This window comes from Dama dama, chromosome 32 (assembly GCF_033118175.1).
Source record: "Dama dama isolate Ldn47 chromosome 32, ASM3311817v1, whole genome shotgun sequence".
NCBI classification, from domain to species: Eukaryota; Metazoa; Chordata; class Mammalia; order Artiodactyla; family Cervidae; genus Dama; species Dama dama.
In genome coordinates, this window is record NC_083712.1 from 43,958,099 (window position 1) to 43,983,912 (window position 25,814).

At 49.9% G+C, this 25,814-nt stretch overlaps 1 protein-coding gene across 6 annotated transcripts in view; it reads right to left on the bottom strand.

The window, feature by feature from the left end:
• The window catches only part of SH2D4A (SH2 domain containing 4A), a 63,752-nt gene extending 51,424 nt beyond the window's left edge, over positions 1 to 12,328 (bottom strand). For 2 of the 6 annotated variants that reach the window (XM_061134588.1, XM_061134584.1), the window contains exons 1-3: positions 11,975 to 12,328; positions 6,239 to 6,334; positions 5,945 to 6,149 (exon numbers count right to left, since the gene is read on the bottom strand). In XM_061134588.1, coding sequence (XP_060990571.1) covers positions 5,945 to 6,125 — 181 coding nt within the window. In that variant the 5' untranslated portion in view covers positions 6,126 to 6,149; positions 6,239 to 6,334; positions 11,975 to 12,328. Of the gene's footprint in view, positions 1 to 1,040; positions 1,199 to 5,944; positions 6,150 to 6,234; positions 6,335 to 11,673; positions 11,722 to 11,974 lie in introns of those variants that run through there. The other 4 variants (XM_061134585.1, XM_061134586.1, XM_061134587.1 and 1 more) reach the window with 4 other exon arrangements.
• Between the last annotated feature and the right edge of the window lie 13,486 nt (positions 12,329 to 25,814).

Here is a 25,814-nt window from a genome sequence, read left to right on the forward strand (position 1 = left end):
AACCTGGCTTTGCATCAAGGGCCCAAGGGTCTTCTGAGCAGAGATGCTCGTTGGGTAACTGACATGAGACCAATGCTCAGATAAGAGGTCTGGTTTCGAAATACAGCTGTGAGATTCCATAAAGAGAAGAGGTGCCCCAGGGAGGGAGTACAGAGACCCTGACCTTAACCTAGTCGGGGAGTGTGTGAATGAGGCTCAGGGAATCTGTCAACATTGGGAAACTGCAGCAAATGTCCCCTGTGTAGATTCTCCTGGTCCAAGCTTTCAGTAAGTTTCCCACAGAGTCTAAGGGACCCTCAGTCCCACCTGAAGCTTACCAACCACCAGGGCAGAGTGAGGCTCCCCTGGGGAACACAGGTATTCCGGGTCAGGCAGAGATGTGAAAGAAGACAGTCACGGAGTCAGCAAGAGACCACGACACGAAGAGACTCTGAGAGGCAACTCACAGGGTGAGACCCGGCTGAGGAATCAACCGAGCTGAGAACTGAATCCAGCAGCAGAGGTCACTGTGCTGGGTCAGGAGGGAAGGGCGGGGAGGAAGCAGATCCGGCAGATGGGACACACCAGGGCTCTGCCATCATTTCATTGAAAAGGGGAGGCTCTGCATAAAGGAGCTCGTCTGAGAATCCACAAGGGAAATTTCACAAGCCCCAGCCTGTTCCATGGGTGCACACGGAGCGTCTGTCACCCCCCACAGTGACCAGAGCCTGGCTTCTTGCGAGAAGTTCCCACCAGCTGGAGAGGTGTCTGTTGCTGGGCAGCCTCTACCAAGTAAAGACCTCCTCTGTGTGCACGACTAGAAAAAAAAACTTACGGAATAAAGGCTCCATGGGAAGACACCCACACAAGCACACGTTCAGTCATGTGCAGGGCTCCTTTAGGCAATGGCAACTGTTACCAAGCCCCAGGTCAGCTCGAAGCGCCAGGCAGGCTGAACGAGGGGCAACGTTTGTTAACAGTGCCAGCTACGGGAGAGTCAGGCTCAGGGTCCTGCTGCCCTGGGCAAGTCAGTTAAGGTGCCTCTGTCTCCCTTTCCTCACCTGTGAAATGTGAAAGTAACTCAGCTCCAGGCTTGGCTGTGATGATTTCATGAGACGATAGATCCAAGAGTTCAGGGTCTGACACGCCAGCAGCTCAATCGGCACTGCTTGGGGCCACGTTTACAGTCTAGGGCAGTGCTGTCCAATGGGAGCGCCGCCTGTAATTATGCATTTTCTAGTTGTCCTATTAAAAAATCAACAGGAGACTGGGGAAGATGCCGGGGCAGAAAGGCCCTGAGCTCACCTCGTCTCCTAAGCACACCAAAATCGCAACTATCTGCAGGAAAACCATCCATGAAAAAGACCAGAACCTACAAGAAAAGATCTTCTCCAACCAAAAACATAGAAAAGGAACCACGATGAGACAGACACCACAGTGAGACAGGTACCCCAAGGTGGGCGACCCACAGACTGGAGCTTCTCCCACCGGAGGGAGAGTTCTGAGCCCCAGGTCAGGCTCCCTAGCCCGGGGGTCCTACTCATCTGGGAAGATGAGCCCCCAGAACATTTGGCTTTGAAGGCCTGCTGCTGCTGCTAAGTCGCTTCAGTCGTGTCCGACTCTGTGTGACCCCATAGACGGCAACCCACCAGGCTCCCCCGTCCCTGGGATTCTCCAGGCAAGAACACTGGAGTGGGTTGCCATTTCCTCCTCCAATGCCTGAAAGTGAAAAGTGAAAGTGAAGTCGCTCAGTCATGTCCGGCTCTTAGCGACCCCATGGACTGCAGCCTATCAGGCTCCTCTATCCATGGGATTTTCCAGGCAAGAGTACTGGAGTGGGGTGCCATTGCCTTCAGGCCAGCGGGGTTTAATTTTGGGAGTCCCACAGGAGTGGGGGAAATAGAGACTTCACTCTTAAAAGGGCGCACACGAAATCTCACACACACCAGGACCCAGGGTGAAAAGCAGTCATTTGACAGGAGCCTGGGCAAGACCTACCTGTCGGCTTTGGAGCGTCTCCCAGGGAGGCGGGGATGACTACGGGTCACCCTGAGACCATGAATCCTAGAGGCAAACATATTTGGGGACCTTCTATCGTGAGGACATGGCTGTTGGCAGCTGCCATCTTGGCTCATTAGTGCCAAGACCTGGCTCCAACCAACAGCCTGCAGGCCACCCGTGCTGAGAGGCCTCGGGCCAAACGACTAACCGGGTAGGAACGCAGCTCCAGCCATGAGCAGGCCCTAAGGACTTCTGAGCCCACAGCTGACTGCAGACACGCCTCTGGACTTTGCCAAGCCCACCAGAGGGCCAAGACCTAACCCCACACACCAGCGGGCAGACACTGGCCCTTCCCTCCAGGACGCCGGCACTGGTCTCCAGACCAGCCTCACCAACCAGGGGCAGACACCAAAGGCAGGAGAGCTACAGATCCAGGCCACCCACAGCAGGGAAGACCCTACCCAGGGACCAGCCAGGTCCCGGCCCCTGCCCACTAGAGGCTAACACAAGCTTCAGGATACCCCAGACGCCAAACCCAACTGTGTCGAGAACCAGCCCCCCACCCTCCACCCCACCCCCACTCAACGATTTGAAATGAGTTTTGGGATCCTGGGCCCTGTGGCCAGACTCCATGACCCGACTCTGCCTGCCAATAATCCAGCGCTACCTCCAGGACCTCAGTTCACCTGTCCGTGGGTAGGGCAAACTCCCCGGAGTCCTTGGGACCCTGATTCCACCTACTGGTGAGCTACCACAACTAGCCCCTGGACCCCGTAGGATTCCTCAACCAGTCACTTTGTGACCAGATCCATCTAACCAACAGCTAGTGGCCTTCAGACAAGGCAGGGCCTGAGAATCAACCGATGTAGGAGCCAACCAAGCCAGCTGATGGCCCATAGGCTCAGCCTCCCACAACGGAAGGGCCCATGCAGACCTCTTAGGGAAAATCTGGAGAGCGTACGGCTTAAGCGTCTAGAGGGGTGAGGGCTGCTAAGACACAGAGAACATCTTCAGAGGGGCCCCTTCTTTAAGGTCAAGAAATGTAACTAACCTACCACATATATAAAAATGCAAATAACAACTTAGAAAAAAAATTTTTTAAAAAATGAGGCAGCAGAGGAACACATTCCAGATGAAAGAAGATGACAAAACCCCAGAAGAACTAAATGAAGTGGAGATAAGCTTTCTACCCAAGAAAGAGCTCAGGGCAGTGCTTGTAAAGATGATGAAAGAACTCAGGAGGACAGCAGGTATGCACAGAGCAAGAAGCTGGAATTTTTAAACAAAGAGTTAGAAAATATAAAGAACATACAGAGAAGGAGAAATACAATAACTAAAATGAAAAATACACCAGAAGGAATCAATAGTAGACTAAATGATACAGAAGAGTGCATCAGTGAGCTGGAAGATGGAGGCGTGGAAAACACTGCTGCTGAGCAGAAAAAAGTATGAAAAGAAATGAGGACAGGTCAAGAGACCTTGAGGACAACATCAAGGCGCTAATGTTAGCATTATAGGGGCCCAGAAGAAAAAGAGACAGAGAATGAGCCTGAGAATTTCAGGCCATAATTACTGAAAACTTCCCTAGCCTGAGAAAGGAAATAGTCACCCCAGCCCAGGAAATGCACATAGTTCCAAACAGCAGGGGTCCCCAACTCCCAGGCTGTAATTGCTCCCCACCACTCACATTACCACCCCCCACCATCCCCATCCTCCGCAGAAAAACTGTCTTCCCTACAACCAGTCCCTGCTTCCAAAAAGGTTGGGGACTACTGCCATATAGGATGAAGCCAAAGAGGAACATACCAAGACTCACTGTAATCAAAATCACAAAAAATAAAGAGAGAATATTAAAAGCAGCAAGGGAAAACTTCCCAGGTCGTGATATATTAAAGAACCCACTTGCCAATGCAGGAGATGCAAGAGAGACATGGGTTTGATCCCTGGGTGGGGAAGATCCCCTGGAGGAGGGCATGGCAACCCACTCCAGTATTCTGGCCTGGAGAATCCCAGGGACAGAGGAGCCTGGTGAGCTACAGTCCATGGGGTCGCAAAGAGTCAGACACAACTGAGCGACTGAACCCGCAGCATGGGAGAAGCAACAGATAACAGACGAGGGAAGTCCCATAAGGCCAGCAGCTGATTTTTCTGAAGGACAGAAGGGAGTTGCACGATACATTTAAAGGGACGAAAGGGGAAAACCTACAGCCCGCAAAGGAAGAATTTGAGCAAAGAACTTCATCTTACATCACCAGGAGGAGACCAACTCAGCAAACGTGAGAAACCCAAAATCTCTCAAAGAGCTCCAGGCCACTGATTCCAGGGGACAGAGCCCTTCTGCGGCCCCAGTCTTCACAGTCACCCACCACGTCTGCGTGTCACGTTCACAACTAACACGGTGCCAGGAGGCCCCGTTATACTTGGTTAACTCAGACCAAAGGATGCAAGGAAATGGAGAAGCCAGATCGGAAAGATACAGGCTCATGCTTCCGTTTGGACATGTTACCGCTAGAAGGAAAACCAAGGATGTCCTTGGAGAGTGCAGAGTACTGTGAAGCCCAGTAGACCTGGGTACCAACTGGGGTGTGACCTTGCATTTATTACTGCACTTCTCCATGTGTAAAACAGGACCACTGATAGCTATTGTGGAGAAATACCATGAAGATGACATGTAATGTATGTAAAAGTGCCTTGCATGGTGTCTGACAAAACAGGGGGTTAATAAATAGCTGCTATTGGCGATAATAATAATAATAAATGAAGTACTCACATTTATTTCCATATCACTGTAAAACCTTAATTGGAAAAAGGTTTTAATAAAAGACAGTGCAAGGAAAAGGTCACTCAACTGACTTCCTTTTTGAGTCTGTAGCATACAAGGGAGATTAATTTTCTCAATCTTTGAAACCCTGAATGGTTTTATCAAATTTATTTTTCCGGGCTTAATAAAAAACGAAGAGAAATTGATCTTTGAATGCGGCTCTGTAAGTGACCTTGAAAACTGTTTTTTTTTTTTTTCCCAACAACATAGGTATTCGTCCATAACAGAAAGTGTGTGGAGGGGTGTGTGTGTGCGCTAACACATGCTTTCCCGTGTGTCTTTGTGTATACCCTTTAACCCTGATGTACAAGGAATTCCTTCTCATCCATGGTCCCAAAGACGCGGCCAAGCTACCAGGGATTCCTTGGGCCAGGAAGAGGTAGTACATCTGAAAGGTGAACTCACACTAAAAAAATTAGCATTATGACTTTTTTCCTTTTAGTAGTATTTGCATCTTGAAAGTGAATGTCCCTAAAAACAGAAAACTCAAAGAAACATCTCTCAGAGTCTACGGAATGGAAACAGCATTTCTAGAGAGAGGCTGATGTAAAGACTTTGCATACTGGTAGTCGAATACCAGGGGCTTCCCTGGTAGCTCAATTGGTAAAGAATCCACCTGCAATGCAGGAGACCCTGGTTGGATTCCTGGGTCGGGAGCTCCCCTGGAGAAGGGATAGGCTACTCACTCCAGTGGAGAATCCCCATGGACAGAGGAACCTGGGGGGCTTGCAAACTGTTGTACACGACTGGGCGACTAAGCCCAGCACAGCAGAACACCAGGCATCTGAGACAAGAGGAGGCGGACCCTTCCTGCATGCCCCTCGAGTCCAGCTCCACGTGACTTTTTACTGCAGCTCAAGGTCAGTCCGGTTTCGAGAAAGACATCTGCTCTCAGCCTCACCACTCCAGAGTATTGCCACTCGTGTGTGTGTCTGTGTACTTGTGCACGCGTGTGCACGTGTACTTGCACAAGCATGGACCCTTCAGGTTGATCAGTTGCACCATGAAAAGCTCAGTAACACTCAGGGTCCAGCTGCCAAACCGGATCTCGAACCCGGCTAGCGGCTGACCAGTGTGAAACGTGAAAATGAGCGGGGAGGCAGCCCGCCGCGTGGGCTCCCGGGAGAAGTGAGCTCCGCTTACCTTTCTTTGGTCTGGGTTTCACTGGCAAGGACTCCTGTTTTTCCATCGCTGCTTCTCTTTCTTTCCAGCGGCGGATCTGCTCCTCCCTCATCTTGAAGAACAGGATCTGTTTCTGTTCCTCGTTCAGCTCTGCCAGCAGATCAGGATCTATGTACATCTCCGACAGGATCTGTTTCAGCATCTTTGCGGGGCTGGAGTCTTACACCTGGGGCAAAAGTTCTTGAGAACGGCTTCCAGGGCTGCCTCCCCTGGGCTGGCACGGCGGGGGGGGGGGGGAGGGGGGCACCCACAGACCTTCCCGGACACTCGTGGGGCTGGGACAACGGCAGTTCAGCAAACTGGCTCTGGGCTCCCACACCAGGCTCCCTGTCCAAAACGCCACTCATGAACCTGCAAAGAGCAACAGCCAAGATGCAACCGTATTAAAAGGTGCAAAGGCTAGGACAGGCTTAGGAGTAAGCTTGGCGGAAACTCAGATCCGCTTTTATTTCAGGCAAGCTTTGTTAAGAGCTTTGTGTAACCTGTATCCTGTAATTTCCAAAGATACTTTAACAAAAAAAAAAAAAAACCACACAAAACAAAATAAACCCTAACTTTTTACCAGTCAATCTCAGAGAAACAAAAAATTAACAGGGGTTTGGCCTTCTCCCAACTAAGCAAACATGCGATTACCTCCGAGCTCAATAAACCACCACGTCCACAGCTAAAAACAGTTAAAGAGACAAAGGCAGGGATGAAATTAAAAGCCTCTCTCCAAACAACATATTTCAAAAGAAAACACTGTTTTTGAGATTTCAGAGAATTACCCACCCAAACCCAAGCCAGGCTTAAGGAAGAAATAAACAAGAAATAAAAATTAGACCATAATGCAATTTCCCCATTTTCCCTTAAAAGTTGCAGTTAATACACCCAATTATGTGCTGTTATCTTCACAAAAGAACAATGCAGTGTTCAGACAACTTACTAAACCATGAAAACAGTGCAGAGGCAGGAGAGAACACTCATGTATGTTTTGGAAGGTCACCAGGTTTTAGGTGTACCTCTTCCAGATAACCTAATTTCACCAGATCTAAAATTACAGACCAGATAAACTGGGGGAGCCATGAAATTAAAAGATACTTGCGCCTTGGAAGAAAAACTATGACCAAGCTAGACAGCATGTTAAAAAGCAGAAACGTTACTTTGCCAACAAAGGTCCATCGAGTCAAAGCTATGGTTTTTCCAGTAGTCATGTATGGATGTGAGAGTTGGACTATAAAGAAAGCTGAGTGCCAAAGAATTGATGCTTTGGAACTGTGGTGTTGGAGAAGACTCTTGAGAGTCCCTTGGACTGCAAGGAGATCCAACCAGTCCATCCTAAAGGAAATCAGTCCTGAATATTCATTGGACGGATTGATGCTGAAGCTGAAACTCCAATACTTTGGCCACATGATGTGAATAACTGACTCCTTGGAAAAGACCCTGATGCTGGGAAAGATTGAGGGCGGGAGGAGAAGGGGACAACAGAGGATGAGATGGTTGGATGGCATCATCCACTCAATGGACATGAGTTTGAGCAAGCTCCAGGACTTGGTGATGGACAGGGAAACCTGGTGTGTTGCGGTTCATGGGGTCGCAAAGAGTCAGACACGACTGAGCAAGTGAACTGAACTGAACTGAAGAGGTGACCAGGCCCATCACAAAGGGTCCTCGCTCCGTAAGACAGTTTCTCAGAGGGAGGAGCCTTGGGCCTGAGCACGTAGGCGGGTTCACGGGGGTACCTACTCCACAGCAGGTGTGCTCTACTTCACACCTTTCCATTTGGTCTTTTTAAAAAATGTAGCAAACCTTCATATTTTTGTCATTAGAAGGAAATTATGTACACATTTCCATTCGGGGGGGGGGGAGGGATGTTTATTTTGTTCCAATACAATAAGATATGCACAAAAAGCTTATTTATTTCAACTCTTTAGGATTATGTATGTTCTAAGAGACGGACTAACAATCCCACCATCTGGCCATGCCCTCTCAAATATCTTCTTTCTCCAAACTAAGTTCAAAGGCTCTTAAGCTTCAGACCGGTCACTCAGCCACACAGCGGCCCTCCTAGGCCCATGGCCGGTCAGTCCCGGCCCGTCTCCCGGTCACTCCCAGGCAGGCTGTCTTGCTCCTCTCACGCCCTGGGAGGCCCCTGCAGCTTCACTCCTGCTCCGCCTCCTTGCGCAGCGGTTTCTCCATTTACACCAGCTTTTTCAGAGCAGCAGGAGCAACAGCCCAACAGCCAGGGTACCCAGGGTGGTTTGCGTATGAAGAACACATAGTTCCATTCACTCTCGAATCCTGGTGTAGCAGGGACCTTTACTGAGGCTACCACGACCCCCGCTATCTGCATCCTACCATCTGTAGCATTCAAATCCCAGGGCTCAAATGGACCCAGTGTTAAGAGAAATTTTTAAAAGAATTAAAGGCACCATCCGACTCTAACTCAGTCAGCCTCACCCACCCCAGGCTTTCTGGCTAGCTTTGTATTTTGCTTTGAGGCACCCTCAAAGGCTCTAACGGTCAGACCACTGATGTCCTCTGATGCTTTCCTGACTCTGGGGTCTCCAGGAGAGGGGCTCAACTAAATCTACCCTCGAGGGGGGTTTCCAGAGGCTGAGCTCTTGTCTGTAGGTGTCAGAACCGCAGCAAGAAGGTAAGTCCTCAGCTCACTGGACTCCAGTGCTTAGATCAAGTGCTAAGAAACCAAAGTGAATGAGTCCTTGACATTCCAAAGGAACATACCTCAACATAGTAAAAGCTATATATGACATTCCAGTAAAGGTCCTTATGCTGGGACATTTCTTAACCAAGGGTTGACTTTCACAGAAATAAAACACGGGGGAGAGGAGCTGCCCAGGGAAGCTGGAGGCTTCTGCTCTATTCCCCAGTCTGGAATTGGGCGACTCCCAGCAACAGGGACAAGGCAGGCAGCGACTAAACAGGAAAACCCTGAAAGGGCTGAATCCACTCTCCTCTCTCCACCTGGCACAGTCCTGGTCTCGGATGCTGACCCCAGCCATGACCTTGAGCAGTGAAGGCAGTAACTAACGAATCTTCATCACAACCTTGGAGTTCAGTCCCTCACCATCCCCATTTTCTACAAGACGATGGAGGGGCTGTGCCTGGAGGTCTGGCTCCAAGTCAGGGGCGTGGAGTTTGCTGGCTTTCCAGCAAACTCCAGGCTTTCCTGGTAGCTCAGTGGGTAAAGACTCCTCCTGCAATGCACGAGACCCCGGTTCGATCCCTGGGTTGGGAAGATCCCCTGAAGAAGGGATAGGCTACCCACTCCAGTATTCCTGGGCTTACCCTTTGGCTCAGTTGGTAAAGACTTTGCCTGCAATGCAGGAGACCTGGGTTTGATCCCTGAGTTGGGAAGATCCCCTGGAGAAGGGGAAGGTTACTCACTCCAGTATTCTGGCCTGAAGAAAGCCATGGACTGTATAGTCCATGGGGTTGCAAAGAGCTGGACACGAACTGAGCAATTTTAACTTTCACCTCTCAGAATCATAGCATCACTGGGATGGGGAACCGCAGGTGATGTTTCAGAAGCAAGTTCTGGCAGCAGCAGAAATGCTGAACCCAAAGTGCGTGAGGCAGGGTCGACCTTCTCGGGGTCGGGGGTGGGGGGCAGACACCTCATCTCTGCAAGTGCAGGTGGCCTTAGGGGAGGGCAGGTACGGAAAAGCCCCCACCCCAGGAAGGACAGCGGGAAGTGACCGACACGCGGGGCTCACAGCGTTCACACGGATCACTTAGTCTACACAGCATCCACCCGCAGCTCCATCCACAGCCCCTGGGAGCAGCGGGGACAGACCAGGGGGAAAGGGCGGCTCTGCACCGCGGGGACCACAGGTCCAAGCTCTCACAGCTTCAGTCTTGTGCGGTTCCCCCCAAACATGCTTTTTTTTTTTGCATTAAAGGTCATTAGTGGACCTTCAGGGAAAGACACCTGCTTCCCCCTGTCCTCAAAGAAAACTTGGGGACACAGCTGACAAGAATCTTGAGGGGTGAGGCTGCTGAAACACAAGCGCTGCATGCCACGCTGAGGCTGCGGCCGCGCAGGTATGAACTAGCTCCGTCCTCAAACACAGCGCCGGCGCGCCCGGGAGGCCGGCCCTGCCTGGGCCGGGCTGGGTGTCACTTCACATACCCGTGCTGGCTTTCCTCACTGTGAAAGGAGCCTGAACTGTGACTCTGTAACCTGAGGTCTGGGCCACACCATCTAGCGGGGACTTACCGAGGCAAGTGGAGCCAGGGTGGAGGAAGCAGAAAGGAGGAAATCGACTGGTCAGGATTTCCCCTATTGTACCCCCTGACAATCAGCGCTGCCACTGGGTCCGGTACAGAGTGCAGACGGCTCCCCCCATTCAAGATCCAGGAAAAAGGAAAGCTGGGTTAACTCAGTACTTTTGTGCAATACTTTTCTTAAAAGACAAAAATGACAAGCAACATGTCCACGTCTGCTACTTTTTCCAAAAATAAATTTCTAATGGGTCACAGTTGTCTTCCAGGACTCCCATAGGTGTGGCCTGGCTCTCATATTTTCTCATAGTTTACCAGGGTTTAGGGCCACTGTCCTCTGAACAATGATTTTTTTTTTTTTAAGAGGACTTTTCGTATTTTTAACGACTTTTGAGACCTTACCCCAAAGGGTGGTGCAGTGGTAAAGAATCTGCCTGCCAATGCAGGAAATGCAAGGGAGCCAGGTTTGATCCCTGGGTCCGGAAGATCCCCTGGAGAAGGAAATGGCAACCCACTCCAGTATCCTTGTCTAGAAAATTCCCTGGATAGAGAAGCCTAGGGGGTCCATGGGGCCACACCTAGGGGGTCCATACAGTCCATGGGGTCACAAAGAGTCTGACACGACTGAGCATCAAAAAAAAAAAAAAAAAAAAACCAGCCTAATTAATCATATAAATATTCTGATATGGACACCATAACTTTAATGGTAAGAATATCATTTGAATTTAATTCTTTTCAAACAGCCAGCTGTTTTCAGACTTCCAGTTATTCAACTTTGCGTTATTAACCTATCCGCACAAAGGTTATCTCAGGATAAAATAAATTGGAAGGGGCGACATCAATTTGGTAAATTCTGTAAAGATTTTGTACCACTCTTCAGAAATTTGAAATCTCTGCACACAGGTTTATCTAGAGATTTCACTCATGCCAGATCTATGCTTTCATTGACTCCACTTACTTCTTCACTGGAAAAAATAAACAAAAACAAATAAAAAACCTGTATCCAAGTCATTGTTTCTCTTAAGCAGGCATGCAACCAAGCTTTTAGGGTTGAGCAGACTCTTAAGTTTAGAAAGAAAGGGGCGCTCTGTCGCCTCTTTCCTTTGAGTCTTGGGGAGACAAAGGCACTCTGAGCGAACCTGCACAGTGACTCCCCGATGCGACCGGCGCCACCCCAAGGGCGCCCTTGCGAACCCTAGGGCGGGGGAAGGTCACTGCGCGACCGCCTGCGGCCACCGTCGGGGCCCGCCTTCCGGGGGCGGCGCGCCCACCGCGGCCCCGCGCGGCCCCCCAGCGCACCCTGAGCCCACGGGATCGGGGACCGCCCCCCGGGCGCCCGGAGCGCCTGGCGCGCCGCCTTTCCTGCCCGCTACCCCCAGGCGCTCCCTCCCCGGCAGCCCCGGGCGCCCCCCGAGGGTCCCGGCCCGGAGCTGCCCCCGCGCCCGGCGGCCCCGCGCGCCCCTCACCGCGACCACGGCCCGCTCTCTGCGCCGCCGCTCTCCTGCCGGCGCGGCGACACCGGACACCCGACACCGGACACCCTGCCGCCCGCAGCTGAGCCCGCCGGGCGGAGGAGCGCGGGACCGCCACCCGCGGGGAGACCCCGCGCTGGCCGCCCCTCCCGCCTCCCGCCCGCGCGGGGCCGGGCCGCCCGGGCCGCCGGGCGCCAAGGGCCGGGAGGGCGCGGCCCGCTGCACAGACGCGCGGCCGAGACGCGGGCCGAGGGCCTTCCCCCGGCCGGCTGCCAGCCCCCCAGCCCGCCCGCACCTGCGGCCACCGGCGCGTCCCTCCGTGCGCCCCGCGGGCCGGGCAGGGGTCCGGCCGGGCGTCCCGGCAGGTGGGGCCCGGGGCCGGGAGCCCTTCTCAGCTCCGCCGGACGAGCCTGTGCTCCAGCGTCTCCAAGCTCACTTTTTTCTTTTGTTGACCTTAAGTCAATTATCAAACTCCTCCAGGGCGCTGGTCCGCAAGGGTGTGGCTTCGTAGGAGGCCAGGACCCGGAGGAGAAAGGCTGCGAAGATGGAGACTGGAGACGGTCGCTCTGGGGGGCAGAGAAAATGAAAGAAGTGCGGAGAAGGGGAGAAGGCAAGAGGGTGAAGGCAGGCGGTGAACTGCGCGCGGGGACAGCACAGGTCTGGGTGGCGCCCGGGGGGAGGAGCCGCGGCCAGAGAAGGAAATCTGGGAGGACAGCTCATTGGAGGCAGAGTGGACTCGTCCGAGGGCATTTTGCATTCAGAGGACCGTTCAGAATGTGTGGAGCAAGGAGCCTGCTGTCGTGACCATCCCCCCACCCCAACCTGGTCGCAGGTGTCAGGGAGAGATGAGGCAAACAGCCAGTATAGACCTGTCTACACAGCCTACCTCACTTGCTCCTTTGAAAAATGAAATCTCTCCATTTCTAGCCTGTCCGGACCTCAGAAGATACCGGAGAGGTAGAACCTGGGGGCGGAAGTCAGGCCTTCCGAGTAGCTATTTGAGAGCTATTCTAAGGATCCCATCAGGGCAGAATTTCTGGTTGGGTTTGGTTCCCAGTGCTTATTAACTGAATGGCCTGTAGGGTGTTTCTGGCTGGAGTGTCATTTAACCTGGCCGGCTGCTGGCGCCAGCTCAGAGGCAACCCTAACACTCCCCGGTGAAGCAGTTGAAGAACTACGAAGTCAGTTTAACACAGTCCCCAGAGGCATTTAATGAGCGCTTGCTGGGTACCAGGCTGGTCGTGGTGAAGCCAGACATGCAGGGAGCAGACAGCCGACCCCATTGGAGGCAGCACTGCCTTGTACAGTAGCCTCAGGTATGTTTCTGCCTCCTTGCAATCATGAACTTGCCAGGACTGATCCCACATCAGTGACTCTGTGACTTAACTATGAGTCTCTCATCACTTCTAATGTCTGCCTTTGGGCCACGCTCCCGGTGGGAAACATCTCCCCACCCAGTGATCCAGGATGTGTTGTCAGAGGGTTACCCGCCTTCACGTGCCTTTGGAGTGTGAGGTCTGGGCCGCCACACCTTGCCGGGGGACGGTGCCGAGCCTCTCCTGCTGGCCACTGGCAAGTCAGGGACACCTATGAGGTGTATCACCAGCTGTCTTGCTCTTGAAGTTCTGTTAAAAGCCCTTACCAGCATCCCGATATCCTCAGGTCTTCCCAGGCAGCTTGGACTAGGTCTCCTAGTGCAAATGAAACCAAAGTCTCATCTCTTGTTTGGACTAGATTCAAAATCAGGTATTTCCTAACTTCTGTATTTCGTGCCATCTTTTCAAAAAGTACACAATTTCATTTTAGTTTTATAAAAAGTTTACTGCTGGTGATCCCAGAAGTCGTTCTTAAGCGCAGCTTACAATAACCTGAGGGAGGTTTCAAGTTTACCCCTTTGATCCCCCCTTCCTCAGGAGTTATTTTGTTGAGATTGAGATGGAGCACAGACATTTCCCCAAAGCATGCTGCTGCTGCTGCTGCTAAGTCGCTTCAGTCGTGTCCGACTCTGTGTGACCCCATAGCTGGCAACCCACCAGGCTCCCCTGTCCCTGGGATTCTCCAGGCAAGAACACTGGAGTGGGTTGCCATTTCCTTCTCCACCAAAGCATGCTAGCAGGTCCTAATGTGGCCAAAGGTGAAACCACTAAAATATGTGGGAGGTTGATACGGGAGATTTTGAAGAGTTATACTACAGGCCCTGTGTGGTGTGCGTGCTCAGTTGCCAAGTCATGTCTGACTCTTTGTGACCCCAAGGACTGTCGCCCGCCAGGCTCCTCCGTCCATGGAATTCTCCTGGCAAGAATACTGGAGTGGGTTGCCATGACCTCCTCCAGGGAATCTTCCCAACCGAGGGATCAACCCTCATCTCTTGTGTCTCCTGAATTGGCAGGCAAATTCTTTACCATTGAGCTACTGGGAAGCCCAAACACAGCCCCTTGACTTTACTGAAATAAACATGGAGCCGATGTTCACCTTGGTTCTGATCCTGAAGTCGTGTGTGGGGATGGACAGCCTCTCATTTCATAAATGCAGGGTGTGAGACCCAGGGGTCTGGCTTATCACCACCTTTCCTTCCATTCCCTGTTTGTGTTTGTGAAACCCAGATGTCCCCTCTGGCGTTTTAGTTGAGGCCAGAGCTTTGCTCTTTGAAATCACCACTCCCCCCACCCCAAACGCATACCCAGGCTCCAGGCATTCCCCGTCACTTCCTTGCCTTTCCTGGAGGCAGTCTTTCAGCTCTGCCGGAGAGCCGTCTCACTCATTACACTCTGTTTGCCTGAAGACTCTTCTTTAACTGGAAGCAGTCTTGACTCTACCCTGGGGTAAAATAAGACACTTCACCTCTTCCTCTAAGTGTATGTTTAAATAAGAGCCAGCTTGTGGCCTCAACATGAGTGCTGTTGTTTGAGACAGAGAGTGAGTTTTATTGGCATGTCAGTATTTTAACAAGGACACTCTTATAGCATCCAGTATAATGGAAGGTTATGGCCAATAAATGACAGATCATGCCTTATAAATAGGGAAATATGAACATGGATAGGCTCCCTTTGGAGAAAAGAATCTGTATGCACAGAGTTTATATAGCCACCCCAGGAACCCTCCCTGGGAGTAAATGCTACACCTCTGTCCTCATTAAAACAGCGCATTACACAGTTTTTAGGGCTGGAAAGAATTTGGACATTACCTGGACATCATTTTGCAGCTGAAAAAAATGGGGGAAAAGCGAGGTTCCCCACCACAGAGCTTTAGTGGTGAAAACAGAGTTTCTGACTCATGGTCTTTACAGAGTTATCATACTGTGTTAACCAGACCATTTACCTTACTGAGTTCAGGATTGAGAATGAAGGAAACCATCACCTATGTTTCTCTTCCAACATAAGCACCTCTGTCTGTTGATGAAGAGCAGACGGAAGCCGCCTTCGGGACTGCATGCCTTGCAGCCAGCGGTGCACACAGGCCCCCATCCCCGCTTTGCTGGCCGCTCCCAGTGCTCCCAGCACCTCCCAGCAGGTGCTGCAAGCTTCCCAGCCCCTCTGGAGAAAGCAAACCTGGGGCCCTGACCTTCTTCACTGCAATAAGCAGGTACTGATGGAGCCGCCAGTCAATTCTCAGTGTTTCCTTGGGTCAAATTCTGCACAGGGGAGGAGGCAGGAGGACATGAAGCAAAGGAATCAAATCAAAAGAATAGAGAACAGAGGTGATTTTTTTTTTTTTGAGTTCTTAAGTGAGCTTTCTTCCTTCTCGTGCTTCCTGTGGAGCCTCAAGTCTGCACTCCTTCTGAGTAGGGGAGGGGTTCACAGACAAGACGGGGGGAAATGCATCTGACGTCCAGAAATTACTCTGAGTTTTTAATTGAAAAGGAGGGATTTCTGGTCAATACTGGGCTTGCAAGCATGACTTTGATTTGCTAGTTTTGCTGTGTGGTGAGCAGCCCTCCCAAACTGGCTGAGTAAAAAGTCTAATCAGGAACTTCCCTGGTGCTCCAGTGGTTTAGAATGTGCTTTGCAATGTAAGGGACACAGGTTCGATCCCTGGTCAGGGAACTAAGATCTTGCATACTGTGGATCAGCTAAGTTCGAGAACCACGACAGCCCGAGCACTGCACCACCCCGAAAGATCCCAGATGCTGCAACTGAGACTCAGCAGAGCCAAAAAAAAAAAAAGTCTAATCAAATGCCTGGGAACAAAAGACTCGACTCCTATTGTTTTATTCTTTAAATACTATTTCCTAGTGAGACTCCAAGGAGATAACATATGTCACTAAAAAGATGGCACTTAATGGTCAGATAGAAATGGCTTCTAGCCCTCTGAATGTACTCTATAAAGAAAGCTGAGCACCAAAGAATTAATGCTTTTGAACTGTGGTGTTGGAGAAGACTCTTGAGAGTCCCTTGGACTGCAAGGAGATCCAACCAGTCCATCCTAAAGGAAATCAGTGCTGGGTGTTCATTGGAAGGACTGATGTTGAAGCTGAAACTCCAATATTTTGGCCACCTGCTGCGAAGAGCTGACTCATTTGAAAAGACCCTGATGTTGGGAGAGATTGAAGGCAGGAAGAGAAGGGGACGACAGAGGCTGAGATGGTTAGATGGCATTACCGACGCAACGGACATGAGTTTGGGTAAACTCTGGGAGTTGGTAATGGACAAGGAGGCCTGGAGTGCTATGGTTCATGGGGTCGCAAAGAGTCGGACACGACTGAGCGACTGAACTGAACTGAACTCAACTGAATGTACTCTAAGTCATTGTGACCCCATGTATCCATACAGATCAACATTTCAGAGTATTTGCAAGCTATTATTTTATTCAGTCCTCCCAACGTGTTTTGTGAGCTAGGCCTTTCTATCTTAACTCACAAATGGGGACACTTGGGTTCAGGGCAATTCCGTGGCTTGCCTTTTCATACTGTTCATGGGATTCTCTAGGCAAGAATGCTGGAGTGGGTTGCCATTTCCTCCTCCAGTGGACAGCGTTTTGTCAGAACTCTTCACTGTGACCTGTCTTGGGTGGCCCTGAGCAGCGTCATTCATAGCTTCATTGAGTCATGCAAGCCCCTTCACCATGACAAGGCTGTGATCCATGAAGGAGAAAAAGTGGAAGTAGTGACAGATTTTATTTTCTTGGGCTCCAAAATCACTGCGCACAGTGACTGCAGCCATGAAACTCAAAGACGCTTGCTCTTTAGAAGGAAAGCTATGACAGACCTAGACAGCATATTAAAAAGCAGAGATGTCACTTTGCCAACAGAAGTCCTATGGTTTTTCCAAAAGTCATGTACGAATGTGAGCGTTGGACTATAAAGTAGGCTGAGTGCTGAAGAATTGATGCCTTCAAACTGTGGTGTTGAAGAAGACTCTTGAGAGTCCCTTGGACTGCAAGCAGATCAAACCAGTCAATCCTAAAGGAAATCAACTCTGAATATTCATTGGAAGGACTGATGCTGAAGCTGAAGCTCCAATACTTTGGCCAGCTGATGCAAAGAGCCGACTCATTGGAAAAGACCCTAATGAAGGGAAAGATTGAAGGCAGGAGGAGAAGGGGGGCGGCAGAAATGAGATGGTTAGATAGCATCACAGACTCAATGGAAATGAATTTGAGCAAAACTCAGGGAGTTAGCGGCTTCCCTGGTGGCTCAGACGGTAAAGTGTCTGCCTACAATGCGGGAGACCCGGTTCAATTCCTGGGTCGGGAAGATCCCCTGGAGAAGGAAATGGCAACCCACTCCAGTATTCTTGCCTGGAAAAATCGCATGGAGAGAGGAGCCTGGTGGGCTACAGTCCATGGGGTCGCAAAGAGTCAGACCCAACTGAGCAATTCCACTTTCACTTTTCCGGGAGTTAGTGAAGGACCAGGAAGCCTGGCGTGCTGCAGTCCATGAGGTTGCAAACAGTCAGATATGACTTAGCGACTGAACAGCATCATCAAATGGTCTGCCCGGTTTACGCAGCAGAGTGGGTGGTGGTGGACCAGGGCTGGGACCCGGGTCTTCCCACCCCCGTCCAAGGCCCCCTTCCCCACACCTGCTGCCTTTGTCACCTTGCCCTTCCACCTGTGTGCATTGGCGTGGCTGGCGTTTTGTCTCATTATTTTTGCACTCCCAGAGCCTAGCCCAGGCTGTGAGGCAGAGTCGATATTTAATCCATGTGTGTTTAAGAGCTGAATGAATCTGAATTGGGGCCTGCCCACAGAGAATCAGTACCTCCCTGAACGGTCTGGTAAGCTTATATTTGGAAATTAAGGTTAAGTAGCTTTGCAGCCTAAGAACTCATCAGTATGTTTTGAGGGATTATCTTAACGCCAGGAATGGCTCAGTAGTTTGAATGTTCTGACTTGAGATGCTGTTCGTATGAAAAGGAAGGGATAAGGTCAGGGTGATTATATTATTATCCCGCCACAGAGTCATTTGCCTTGATTTTATTTTCCCTCAACATTGTATTATTTTTCAAATTATTATTCATTACATGCAATGAATGACGTAAATCTTTTATCCCTACAATGTGAGTGACACACTTGTGAGTAACTATTGTTTTGAAATACTTAGCATTTCCTGACCCAGAAGGATTAGTATTTACATAATCAGTTTTGCAATTTTAGGAATGCACCATCTTGAATTATTATTCAACTGTTTCATTGATGTTGGTTCTCCAACTAGATTATAAATTCCTTCAGATAGACTTGTGCTTTCTGTGTATTTTATTTCCCTCACACCCAATGAAGAATTGACTCACAAAGACAGATTTCTGGGTACACACAACGTAGATTCCCTTGATGGAGCTCTTATTGTAGTCTGACAGCTCGAGAGAGAGAATGCTTTTGGGTTTTTTTTTTTTTTTTCAGTTTTCATGTTGATCCAATTTAATACTGTCATTGGAATGGAATTCTGTTTTATTAAACTCATAGTATTTCCTAAGAGTTACATATTTTTATAATGAAACTTTTTGTCGGTAGGCAAAAAATTTTGACAGAATGGAGGGAACTCTTCTAGGATATTTGCATTAAGAAGAAACCCCACACGTGGTCCCCCTTCTCTTTCTGCTTTTTCCTCTCTTCCTTTTCAGATAACATGTTAGAACCTACAGCTCTGAGTTTCCATTGCCAAAGTGAAGGGGAGGTAAATGGTTGCATCTGCTGGCTTGTCAAACATTTGGTAAACTTGTGTCATTGGAGGTGGGGAGTAATGGAACAGTCCCTGATGACAAATGAGCAGATACCTAAGAGGGGGAGCCATCACGAACAAAAACAGTTAAAATAATTTTAAGAAAGAGGTTGAACGTATACATACTATAGAGGTCACAGGGACAAAGTTGTGAGCATTCAGGAGAAGATAGATTACAAGCTGGGGCATCTCGAAACTCCGATGGTTATCAGAGAATTCATCTTCCACCTCTCCTCCTGCCTATAACTTTTTGGTGGTTGAGGGGGAAATTCATGGGGCAGTCACAGCGGCAGTCCAGGTTGTCAGTGAGGCTGAACACATACTAGGATTTCACGGCTCTAGGATTTTAGAAAAGTTTTCTTAATGAGAAAGTTTTAGTCTTCTGGTCTGATCTTTCCAGATTGTATCAGATATCTCTTGCTGCGTAACAAACACCAAGCATGTAGTGACTTCAAACAATAACCTTTAGCATTCTGCACGTGTCTGTGGGTCCGTGGGCGGGAGGGCTACTCTGCTGGTCTGGCACCGGCTCACACTTTGGGGCAGGCGTGCGGCCTCTGAGTCTCATGGGGTCCAGTGAACTTCTCCGCCGGCAGCAGCAGCGTTTCAAGAGGACACGTTCCACGGTGTCACAGCCCATGTGCTGGTGGCCTGCTGGCTGGGGCAAACCCAAGGGCACGTCCAGAGTCAATATAGGAGGGGCTGCCCTGCACAGACTGTGGGAAGGGTGACTCACTGGGACCATTGTTGTCACAGGGCACCTCACAGTCCGGCACAGAACTCTCCAGAACACGGACAGCTTGCCCAGGAGAGTGTTGCACAGGAGCTTGTTCCGCTGTGTCCCTGCATTGGCTTGCTCCTGCCGATGTCTCCTGTGGAGTGTCTGGACAACCCCTAGACTGGGATAAACCACTGGTGACCCTTCCTCCAAGGACCCTTCCCTTGTCCTTCCCTCTCTCCCTCCATTCTTCTCTTCCTTCTTTCCTTCCTTCCTTCCTTCCTCTCTTCCCCCTGCCCTCCCTCTCTCTCCCTTCCTTCCTTGCCCACACTAACTTAGGGAGTGTTAAAGACTAGAATTCAGATCTCAGTTTAATGATCTTTGCATAAACCACCTCCCTCCCTCTCCAGCTCCTATGGGATATGTTGTCTCTATTTTTATTTGCTTTGTAACATTTGAAGACTTCTTGCCTAATATTTCATGTGCTTTTCAATGTCTATAATTAATTCATTGGCTATTTCCTCTGCTTTTCCATGCTATCAGTCCTCCACATCATCTCACATTCTTGCATTAATTTCATTTTTACCATGTTTAACATTAACTAGTAGGGACACTGCCGAGGAATGACCCAAACCAGATCCTGCAGTCCTGAACCTTACATTCCCCAAACTATGTTTCCTCCTGTTTATCATTAACTTTGATTTACTTTGCTTTAGCTGGTAGCCTGACCATGTGATTATGGTCTGATATTCGATAACTTGGCTTGTTTTTCAGAAAAGAGGTGAGATTCCATATCAAACACACCTCAGCTTGTAACTTGTAAGTGAATTCAGAGCACATTTCTTACGGGTTTCTTCTTCGTGAAGCCTGAGGGTTTAAGGTAACAAGCAGCAGGGTGCCGAACGGGATGCTGGGTGCTTCTTGGCATGTGGCTTTTCTCTGCGTCACAGTGCCCAGGCTGCCAGCCACTGTGCAGGGGTGGGTGGGCATCGCCGGGAGGCACAGTGACGCTCCCAGCTTCCTGTGCTCCCGACTCCCAGCGGGAAGTAACTGGGATTAGCATAGCAGGTCCCGGAGCGAGTCACACGTTCTGTGTTCTGCGTGTAACAGGTGCAGGTTGAGCAAACGGACGAAACCAGACCCGTCGTGGTTCTGGGAGTGCCGCTCCTGGGGGGTCGCTGTGAGCTTCGTCATCACCCCCTTGTCAACATTCACGTCGTTCTCCTCACTTGTCATCAGCAGCGCATTTCTGTTCAGGGCACAAGGGCGAGTGAAGGGCGTGGAGAGAAGACGGGGGGTCACGGGAAGTGAGGTCAGGGTCATTCTTTTGGCTCAGCTTCAGGCTCCTGGAAGGACACGTGGACAGTTTCACCGGTGCCTCCTTTAGTCAGATTGCCTTTGGGAAATTCCACTTGAATCTGAGTCCCATGGTTTACCGTGACGTCAGTCACAACCAAGTTTTTCCAGGGAAGAAGGGACACGTTGAGTGAAGTATAGTTAAAGGAACTGGGAGTGATTAGCCTGAACCAGGGAAGGCTTGGGGTTATATGGGAACATCCTCAAGTGTCTGAAGGAACCTCACATCCTGGAGGTCCTTGGACAGATTAGGGCATTTGGAATCTGAGGTCAGTTACCGAGTAGGACATCTCATCTCTGCTGGTAATTGTCACTTACCAGTTGAAGGACAGTGGAAACTGACTGCCGCCTTCATCCTGTCCTGGGACAGGACATTTTCTTATTTGTGACTGCTACACTGGGTTTCCTGAGGGTCAGTTCTGACTGTGTATCCTTTCTAAACACATTCACCCACCGCTGCTGTTTCTGGTCTGTTATGTTTCCTGTGTTAAAGCTAAGTCCACGGTGTCAGATCATCACGTTAAGCTGTCCCATCCTTTTCACTGCTGTCACCACCACAGCTCCCAGGCGCTGCCCCCACTCACAGACCTTGAGACCCGATACCAAGGTCTTCCCCTCCACTCCCATTCCTGCCAGCGACCTGGAACATCTCACCATCCGCCTCGATGGAGGATCCAGTCCACGGCATAGCTCAGCCTCCCCTCCTCTGACTCTGTCCATGGCCTAAATTTTCTCTACCTCTTAGGTCTGATATTGGAACATTGCAACTTCTGGCCCCCAGCTTGCTTGCTGTTCTCTCAATGTTCTTATGAGCTCAAGGTATCTTGCTCTTTTAGCTCAAAGAAACTTTCATTCCCTGGTTCCTTTCATTGGCTTGGCTATCGGCCGCCATCTGCCCCTTCCTTTTCTCCCCAGCCGTCCTTCTTTGCTGAAGGACCCCTTCCATTCCCTTGCTCCCTACCGTGTTCGGCTGGAGAAGGAAAATCACACAGTGACGAAGATGAGGGCTACCCAGAGTCATGGGTGCAACTCAGCGGGGCCCTCGCAGTTCCCATCAGTTCTTCTGCTGGTCTTGGGGCTGGTCTTCTGCTGGTCCCATTGTTCCCATCAGCTGCTCCAAACCATTATCACATGTCTCAAGCCCCTACTTCTCAGTCTCAGCAGATGACCTGTCTCCTCTTTTGAAAAAATTCATGCTTTTAGACACGATGGCTGTATCAGTCAGAGGTCTTTGTTACAAACAACGGAATCCAATCTCCTGGTTGAATGCCATGTGTGTTAGAAGTTATTTTGCAGTTCAGAGGATCTTTGGAAGGACCTGAGAGCCCTTGGAATCTCGGTTCCAACAAGGCCACGTGGGCTGTGATAGTAAACACTGATGTTGGGATCCGAACCTTAGCACACCCCATGTACTAATGATGCTCACAACCGGGAGTCAGAAGTTCTGGTCCTGTTGTGTTTGAAGAGATAGACACTCCTCTCTTTCATGTGTCAGAATATGAAATCCGCATGTACCTACCTCCTTATGCCGCTTCCTTCCGAGTCAACATCTCGTGCAGAAGCATCTGACTGATGGGAGCTAGATTCACAAGCCTGTATCTTAGCAGCAAGGGGTCCCAGGAGAATGAGTTCTGGTTTCTACCTTGTGGAGGCAAGATTCATCATGCAGGGAGTTCCCCAAACACAGGAGGAATGATCAGAAAAGACACTTGGCAGCCACGGATATGATAAACAGCTCCTATGATCTCTTTCACCTTCTTACGCACCTGCCTGAAATTTATCTACCTCCAGATCCATTCATATCTTCCTTCTTCCAATCACTTAGCCTATTACACCCAATATTCCCAGGTCATCTCCCACCCAAGTACTAACAGGCCTGATCCTCCTTAGCTTCCAAGATCAGACTCGATCAAATGCATTCAGGGTGGTATAGCGCTGGGGTGCCTCTGGTTTTGAAGGTCACCTTCTTTATTTCTACACCTAACTGCACCCCTTTCTCCTTTTTCCATGTCCTCTATCTATCATACCCTCTCCTTTCTATGTTCTGAATCTGTCTTGATGAAAATCACCCAAAATCAATGCAAATATTCAAGCTTCTTCCATCCCCACATCCACCCCAGACTCCCTCAACTTGCTCTCCCCTATTTGTTGAGCTAAGTTCTTGAGATAATAAATCAATCATTTCCATCAACTATTCCCCTCACCCTATTGCTATCAGGCTCTGATCCACTCCTGTATGCCTCCAACCCTGCCTTCGCCGAAACCACTCTTATTACGGTAAACAAATGTCCACCAGTTTAAGCTCAAACGAACACAGATTAATCCCCGATTCACAGTGCCAAGCTGCTGCTTTTGACCTGGGAGACGCCTCCTCCTTCTGGAGACCTGCTACTCCATTAGCACCTTTGAATGACCTGCTTTCCTGTTCTTCCTTATCTTTTTAATCCATCCTTCTCTGCTTCTTCATGGGATGTTCATCTTCCACCTTCTATTTAAATGTTGGGGTTCCTAAGTCCCTGAGTCCCCTGGTTCTAACAGCTCTCATGGATTCTGCTTGGGTAATCTCAGCTACGTGCATCTTTTGAACCCATGTGTATGTGGATGTCCCCTAGTCTGTACCGCTAGTCCAAACCTGTTCCCTGCAATTTGGACTCTGACAGTAAAATGCCCAGTGCCTGTCACTTGAACATACACAGGATGTGAGCTCTCAGTGTACACACAAGGTTAACATTTCTCTTTCATCCTAACCTCTTTTAGTTGCTGATTCCAGCCAGTCCCTTGAGTTATTCTTGCCATTTCCCCCTCCTTTACGTCCCCCCCATCTTATTTTAATCTTGATCAGGTCATGCCAGTTCTAATGCCCAAGTAGCTCTCAAGTTCATCACAGCCTGTCCAGCTGGCTGTCATTGGTCAAGGGTCTCATCATCTCTTTCTGAACTTCTAACTGGTCTCCTTTCTTCCCATCTCATCACCTCTAAATCCATCCTCTATGTAGCCACAGAAAAGGATATACTAACAGTGCTGCTACACCTCGAAACCCATCGCTGACCCCCAGGGCACTTCCTGCCTCACACTATGAGTCCCATCATTTTGGCCTCAACAGCACTGATGATTTACCTAGTGTTTCTTGCCTCCCCAGCGGCTCAAATGGTAAAGAATCTGCCTGCAATGCAGGAGACCCAGGTTCAATCCCTGGGTCAGGAAGATCCCCTGGAGGAAGGAATGGCAAGCCCGTCCAGTATTCTTGCCTGGGAAATCCCACGGACAGAGGAGCCTGGCAGGCTACGGTGGTCCGCACTGAGAGAATAACACTTTCAACTTTTGCCTTTTCATGCCAATTTTGGCTTTTCCGTCATTGTATACACCATCTCTTCTGAATGGAATGTTCTGTCCTTTGTCCTCTCTCACTGCCACTTCGCCGCCCCCTGCCCCCCCCTCCCCAAAGACCATCGCTGAAGTCTTCCCTATCCTTTCACGCTCAGCTCAGCAGCTGCGCCTCCCACAAAGGCTTTCGGGCCTCTTTCCTCCCCCACTGCAGAGTTAGGTCCTCTTTGCCTGCTCGCATAACACCCGTGTATGCTTCTCAAAGCACTCACTTAATGTTTTACACCATCAAGCTAGAATACGACTGTAACTTTCTTAACGGAAATATTGCTCTCACTCTTTGTTGTACCCTCAGAGCACGGGTAAAGTACCTGACAGCTAGTAGACACTTCATTAATGTCTGAGAAATCAGTGACCTATTGGATCACCTTTACATACCCTAGAGTTTTGGTGCTGAGTTGCTAACATTCTCACAGTCCCCATCACCACCCTGATAGCATATGGAAAATGGCTCTACACTTGACGATCTACGGTTAAGATTTACCATGCTACTTAAACACTCCTCTGAAGGTACTTTAAAAGCTAAGTTCACACGAGTGCCCCGTCAGCATCATAGCATGGCAGAATGAATGCCACTCTTTGTCTGAAATCACAAAGCAGACCTCACAGTGAGCTGTGGGCACAGCGGATGTTCAGAGGATGTCTGAGGTTGTAAGGCAAAGTAAGAAAGAAGCCTCTCCAAGTAAGAGGCAAGTATCTGATGTGTTGCAATCCTTGGGCTGAAATTAGAACAGGTGAGAGTTTAAGAGATTAACTGGCTGCTCTTGACAAGAGCTGCGACCATCTGCCCACGACTTCAGGATCTTTTGATCTCAGCCTATGGAATGATACAAGTTCTTACTGTTTGTTAAACTCACGGGAAAATCAGTCGAGCCACTTTCTCCCCCTCCCTGGGGACATACCAGCTCTTGGAGGCCACCATTCCCACCCTCCTGCACCGCCACCAGGGACTGCCCTCCACCTGGCATGATGGCAGCTTATTCCCCGTGGCTCGGAGTCCCCCTTCTCCCAGTGGTTGGTCCCAGGTGATAGAGGCGCCCCTGGGGCTGGCATCTCATGTGGCTGTGTCTTCGGCAGGGAACTGAGTTCATCAGAGGACACAAGGCACTGTCCCCCCCTTTCTGGAAGTAGTGAGCTAGTCATTAACTAAAATACCTACGTTTCCGGGAATGACTGCTGGCAGGCTGAACGCTCTTCTCTTGAGAAGTGGCCCATGATTGTAAGAGGGGTGACAGTTGGCAGCAGAATAAAGATTGGCAGGTGGAGGGAGGCGTGGGACCCCACGAAGGCTCATCTTGGCTGTAACAGAGAAAACGGGGCTGAGGGCCCGGTGTTCCTCTCTCCAGCCCGTCCTTACCTATGGAGCCCAAGAGTCCACGATTCTATAGAGCCATTAAACTTGAGAGGTAGACAACTAACTAGCCTGAAAATCTGAGTTAAATGTGATTAAGGGCATATGCAATGAATCTGCAAGTTCCAACAAACATCTCCACAGATTTACAGGAAAGATTTATAAGATTT